The 6,790-nt window shown below is 43.9% G+C and overlaps 1 protein-coding gene across 1 annotated transcript; it reads right to left on the bottom strand.

Annotated features, from left to right (window-relative positions):
• Window positions 1-2,878: 2,878 nt before the first annotated feature.
• LOC141076160 (deoxyuridine 5'-triphosphate nucleotidohydrolase-like) lies at window positions 2,879-3,481 on the bottom strand. The gene has a single exon (XM_073563496.1). The coding sequence runs from the start codon at window positions 3,479-3,481 to the stop codon at window positions 2,879-2,881; it is 603 nt and encodes a 200-aa protein (XP_073419597.1).
• Between the last annotated feature and the right edge of the window lie 3,309 nt (window positions 3,482-6,790).

Here is a 6,790-nt window from a genome sequence, read left to right as displayed (position 1 = left end):
CCGGACTTCCGCAGCAAGTTTGTGGTACAAACGGATGCCTCTGATACCGGTATCGGGGCCGTACTGTCACAAGTGAGGGACGGAGTGGAACACCCAGTCCTCTATCTCAGCAGGAAGCTGAATAAACACGAGCAAAGGTATGCAGTCGTGGAAAAAGAGTGCCTCGCCATTAAGTGGGCTCTAGAGGCCCTCAAATATTACCTGGTGGGCCGAAAGTTCAGGCTGATCACTGACCATGCCCCTCTCAAGTGGATGCACTTGAACAAGGAACGGAATAGCCGGGTGACCCGGTGGTTCCTTGCCCTGCAGGCCTACACTTTTACGGTGGAGCACCGCCCAGGGGTACAGATGGGGAATGCAGATGCCCTGTCCCGAGTGCACTGTTTGGCGGGTGTCATTGCTCGACCGGAGTGGTCTGAGCAGAAGGGGGGGGATATGTGAGAATCATGTGGGAATAGTGGATGAGGGCAGGTATATCTCTCCCAGATTCCTTTCCTATGTGGCCTAGTCTGGTCAGTATCGCACCTGCTTACTAATGGATAATGGGAGGCGGATATAAAAGGATGCCAGGTGGTTGTGTGAGTGTCTCAGCCTGGGAACACAGAGAGCCTGTCTGTGTGAGAGACACACGTGAGTGGAAGCAGTGCCCACTGCAACTGTGGTTTGGCTGGACGGGAGAAGCCCGCCAGTTGGTAGTTAGGTTGTCCATTGTTTAGTTAGTGCCGGACAGGCGAGGATTTGTTTTATGTTTTATTTCCTTTTGCATTGCTTTCACCGTTAATAAACCTGACTCAGGGTCAGTTATACACGAATCCCCGCTCTGTGCCTGAGTTTCATGCTGAACGCACGTGACCTTTGACCCCAGCAAAGGCGATCCCGGAGTGTTTTATCACACTACACATCATTTGTTACATTGTATACAGTATATAGAATATACCTTGACAACTTGTATCACTGCAAATCATTTTAGGGACTTCAATTTTTAACCATGAAGTTTTTGAAATTGTATCTTTAAATACGGTCCTCCAAACTTTTTCATTCCCTGTCATTAATTGAGTTTGCATTGTAGTTTTCTGCTGCATTTGATATATGGTCTGCAATGTACAAGTGGTCCAATTCAAAGCTTTACTTACAGTATATTAGACCCTGCTTCAAAGTTAAAATTATTTGAAGCATTCTGCATAGCTAATAAAAACTGATCTCCGGTGGCTTGAGTCGATGGCTGCCATATAGTATGCAAATTGCCTCTTCAGAAAGAAAGAGGACTTTTACTCTACAGCGCCACCTATTGGTAGTAGTGATCCTACAAGTCACAATCAACCCTTTAACGAGTCTTGTAGTATGACTTAGGATACAAGCCAAATCAGAATCTCAATTTGCAGGCACGGTGTTTCGAGCTGTTGGCTCTCGTCAGTGCAAAGTATGAGATCTGATTTGGCAAGGTGAGAGGCTCTGGACTTGCACGGCGAATAAGTCTCCTTACCTTGACAAGCCACAGCTGGCATGTCACTCTCCGCAAGGAGAAACCTTACTTCTTAGACCCTAGTCCAGAGCCTCTCACCTTGCCAAATCAGATCTCATACTTTGCACTGACGAGAGCCAACAGCTCGAAACACCGTGTCTGCAAATTGAGATTCTGATTTGGCTTGTATCCTAAGTCATACTACAAGACTCGTTAAAGGGTTGATTGTGACTTGTAGGATCGCTACTACCAATAGGTGGCGCTGTAGAGTAAAAGTCCTCTTTCTTTCTGAAGAGGCAATTTGCATATTATTTTCCCAGAGGAGCATTGCACGGCGAATAAGTCTCCTTACCTTGACAAGCCACAGCTGGCATGCCATATAGTAGGCATCCATTTTCCTTGTAAAGTCACAGCATTCTGTATATCCTTCCCTGCATTACTCATTCGATTGGCTGGAGTCTCTATATCAAAACCATTTAAAGTTCCAGTTACTGTACCATATGCTTCCATTAATGTATCATACCATGCTCGCTTCTTTCGAATGGGGCATGGGTGTGTGGGAAGAAAGGTAACAAGTGAAACAACGGTTTTCCGAGATTGGGTACCAGTTTTTATACAGGATGTTGGGATTCTTTTCATATGTCCCGGATCAATCTTTGAAGCATTTGTTTGAATTATTCTTAAGTACCGTCTTCAGCTAGATACTCCCCCCCCCCCATACACCGCCATCCGTCCTTTTTGGCTTAGGGTTAATAGCTATGGTCATATTGGCACATACTATTAGTTTAGTTCTATTTAGCTGAAAACTAAAATCCGTAGCATTTAGTCCTTTATCAGAATGATTAGCAAATACTGTCCAATTTATTCCACCATTTGGAGGTTTCATTAACAGTTTGTCTACGTCTTCCTTCCAGCAAGCAATATTTTCTTCTGCTGCAACTTGTACAGTTCCAGTGCCATTCGTTAGCACTGTAAAAGGCCATGGTCGTCGTCCTGGATAGTCATAGGGTGGGGGTTCTTCATATAGCGGCCCATACATCCACGATGCTGTTGTGTTTATTAGCGTCAAGTTCACGTTGAATACCAATGTTCCATTATTTGATACATTATAAACATTCCAATCTCCAGGCCTTGGCAAGGGAGGCACCTGGTCTGTAGCCAACTTAACTCCGGGGGTCCATGTATCAACGACCCAACACAGCCCTCCAAGGATTCCAAGGCACCACTGTACAAGCATCTAAAATTTAAATAAAGAGAGTTATTCTCGCAAGTAACATTTTTCTTGTGGGATGTATTCCCACTTTTCCTGCCCTGGTCTCATGATCAATAGGGTACGGTCTTTCCCAATGGCAATAACCTCCGCTGCAGATGGCGGTCCTTGCCTATTTTGTACCCAAATTTTTGCTCCAACATTGGTCACATCAGATGACCCAAATCCTTTATCCCCCTCATAGACCGTTCTAGAGGAGCTTGTCCTTCAATTGATTGAGCAAGATCAATTGGAATCACCAACATTTGAGCCATTTTCTGTCCTTTAGCAATAACCAATGGCTCTATTCCCAAATTTATTATGAGGACTTTAATTTCCCCTTGATAGTCAGCATCAATGACTCCTCCTACCACTACTGCCCCTTTCAGAGCAAAACTAGAGCGAGTGGCCAACTGACCATACTGTCCCTTGGGTATCTGACACCCTAATCCCGTTGAGATTGGAACAGTCTTACCTGGAGGTACAACAATCGCTTCTATGGCACTGAGATCTAATCCCGCAGACAAAGGAGTTGCCCTCTCAGGGATTTTGGCGTCTTGAGTTATCTTCCACCAGGTCATTGTATGTACCACATGTGCCTCATGTACTGTAAGGTTTGGTGTCAGCATCCTCATTAGTGGTGTCATGGAATCAGTAATAGGCCTGTTGTTAATGATTTGTAATTCCTCACTTAAATTGTCTCTCCACTGGCCATATTCTCCTTCTACACCGTGCACTTTCTTTAATGTGGATTTCAAGATCTCATTCATTCTCTCCACTAACCCTGCAGCTTGTGGATAGTATGGCATGTGATATACCCATTGAGTAGTATGCTCATTAGCATAGTCTTTTACTTGAGGGCCAGTGAAGTGTGACCCATTGTCAGTTTGTATTTGTAATGGAACACCATAATATTGGGTAATAATCTCTAAAGTCCTAAGTGTACTCCACTGTGTAGCTGCTTTGCAGGGAAACCAATCAGTAGTCCTGAATATGTATCTACAGCTGTAGAAATGTATTTGCATCCCCTGCTTTCACTGAGTGGACCAATAAAATCCATCTGCCAAATCTGTGCAGGTAATTGACCCCATGCTATGTGTCCCATAACTGTGTGTGGTACTTCTCGTTTCTGTGAATGTTGGCATATTGGACATTGTATCATGACTTGCTTAATTATGTCCATGGTTAAGGGGACACCTCTTTCTTGGGCCCACCTGTAAGTGGCCTTTTCTCCCAGGTGTCCACTCTTGTTGTGCGCCCAAACAGCTGTACCGTGCAGCCATTTTTCTTTATCTTGATCAACTTCCGAAGTTTGCCTAATGGCGGCGGCTTATTAAACAAGCGGTCAAGTGAGTCAGCAGGCATATGTGCATCAACATGAAGAACAGTAGTAGGCGTGGTTTGTACCATTTCTTCTATAAACTCCCACACCTCCTTCCCCCACACTTCCTTACCATGGATGAGCCCATTATACTTTTTCTATCCCATCATCCAAGTTGCAAGTCCATTAGCTACAGACCATGAGTCTGTGAAGAGATGGCATTCCCTTCCTTGCTCAAAACGTAATGCCAGAAAGATAGCATACAATTCTGCATATTGACTCCTTGTACCATGACCTTCCATGACCAGATGTTTTTCCGATCCGGGGTTATAAGCCACAATTTTCCAATGTCGTTTTCCATTGACATATCGGGCTGATCGGTCTGTAAACCAAGCATGTTGCTGCTGCTGCTCAGTTAGATCTTCATACGATTTTCCCCATTTGACAGGAGATTCCTCTAACATAGATTGTAAAGGGGACTTCACTCCCTCCCCTATCTCAGCTATCTTCTCATGGAGGGAGGCCATCCCGCCTTCACCTTTCTGTGCTCTTTCAGAAATATGCCATTTCCATTTTATGATACTTTGTTCTTGTGGGTGTCCTACCCTATTGGTTTTAGAGTTAGATAATACCCATTGCATGATGGATATTGCTGGTCTTAAAAGAACCTCATGTCCTAAAGTCAATTGTTCAGTTTCCACTAATGACCAATAGCAGGCCAACAATTGTTGTTCAGATGGGGTCTATTTTTCTCCAGCATCGGGGAGTTTTCGATTCCAAAACCCTAAGGGGACTCTTCTTTTTCCCCCTTGTTTCTGCCAAAGTGACCAATTGGCATACAAATTGTGCACTGATACATGTAATTCCACACTCCCCGTCATCATTGGCCACAGATCTACAGCCTGTTGTATGGCTTCTTTTACCATTTCAAATGCAGTTTGTTGTTCCTCTCCCCAATGAAACTCATATTTCTTTCTAGTCACTTTATACAATGGAGCTAGCATCTGTCCCAAATGAGGTATAGGTTGTCTCCAAAATCCAAACAATCCAATATATGATTGAGTTTCCTGCTTAGATTTAGGAGTAGGGAAATTGATGATTTTCTGTTTAGCTTTTGGCAAGATTTCCCTATGTCCTTTGTTCCACTGAATTCCTAAAAATTTTACAACTTGAGACGGTCCTTGGACCTTGGCATCATTAATCTCCCATCCCTTGTTTCGCATGTGAGGTATCAATTTATACAACTGTTCCTTCACTGACTGTTCATTACCCTGTATCATTATATCATCGATATAATGTGAAAATTGCATTTCAGAGGGCAAAGGAAACTCATCCAGGTGTTCTGCCACCATCCGGTGACAGATAGTAGGACTGTGTAGCCATCCTTGTGGCAACCTGGTAAAAGTGTATTGTCTTCCCAACCAGGTAAATGCGAATTGGTCTTGAGCTTTTTCCTCTATGGGAATGGTAAAGAACGCATTAGCCAAATCAATCACTGCATACCAGGTACCGCTATGACTTTGCACGTTTTCTACTATAGTAATAGTGTCCGGTACCGCAGCTGTTAGTGGGGGAGTATATTGGTTCAATTCTCTATAATCCACAGTCATACGCCAGGAGCCATCACTCTTTCACTGGCCGGACAGGATTGTTCCAAGCAGTGGTGGTTGTACGCATTACTCCAGCGTCAACCACATTTTTGATTGTTTCAGTAATTTCCTTATGTCCTCCCGGAATTCGGTATTGTTTCACAGCTACCATTTTTGTAGCCAGGGGAACATGTATAGGTGGCATTTTCACTTTTCCAACTACCACAGGTCTCATTTGGATTTCACCTGTTCTGACTCCGAAGGAAAATTTTCCCTCAGCCAAATTTAGCGTCATCCCTTTCAAAACATCTATTCCCAAAATATATTCTGGTATAGGTACTACTAAAACTCGATAATTCCTTATTGGTAAATTACCTATTTTCAGGGCAACTTGTGTTTGGACCCCAGTGATAACTTGTCCTCCTAATCCTGCAATTTTAATTTTCGGACCTTTGAATTTGTTTGGATTTCCATAAATTAAGGTAGCCTCCGTCCCAGTATCAATTAATGCGGGAACCCTTTGTACATTGCCCCCTTTCCAATGGATACTTGAATTTACGTATGGACGTTGATCACTTTTTATCCATACGGGGCTTGGCTGGCTACCTATGATATCTCTTCATCAGAATTTTTTCCCGTGGCTGCCTCATAGGCATTCCTGCCCCAGCCATCACTTACCCGAGTAGCTACTGCTGCAGCCAGTTCCTCCCGAGGATAGACTGTTTTAAAGTCTTCCCATGACACCTTCTCAGGTGCTGTTGGAATTTTAACAGCTTTCCCCTTCTCTTGACCAACTTCCTTTTTAGCATCCACCTTTTTAGCAGACGACACTTTCAGCTTCTATAATCTCCACAATTTATCTGTTTTCCATCTCTAGATTCTTTACTCATTCCAGCTTTCAATAATGCCTGGAACATTTCCCTCCGGGATACCCGACCCGGATTAGAGGGGTTCCCTTCTTTCTTCCATTCTGGATTATAGGGTTTACTATTACCTGGGTGTGTTTGGGAGGGATTTTGAGGAGAGGATGCCTGGGCTGCAGCTTTCCAGTCACCCATATCCTGCAACTCTCTCATTCCAGTAATCACTCTGCTCACTGGTTCTCCTGTCATTGCCACTGTTAAGGTCAATATCACAGCTTTCTATGCAGGAGGAGCCGTCTTTACCAC

The sequence above is a fragment of the Dendrobates tinctorius genome, unplaced genomic scaffold (genome assembly GCF_039654945.1).
Source record: "Dendrobates tinctorius isolate UK_male_01 unplaced genomic scaffold, ASM3965494v1 ptg000393l, whole genome shotgun sequence".
NCBI lineage: Eukaryota > Metazoa > Chordata > Amphibia > Anura > Dendrobatidae > Dendrobates > Dendrobates tinctorius.
Note: the sequence above shows the minus strand (reverse complement) of the source record. Positions and strands in the feature narration are given on the sequence as shown.

Bases quoted from the DNA above. Each gene is read 5' to 3' on its own strand.
- LOC141076160 (XM_073563496.1), bottom strand. From the start codon at position 3,481: ATGAATGAGATCTTGAAATCCACATTAAAGAAAGTGCACGGTGTAGAA.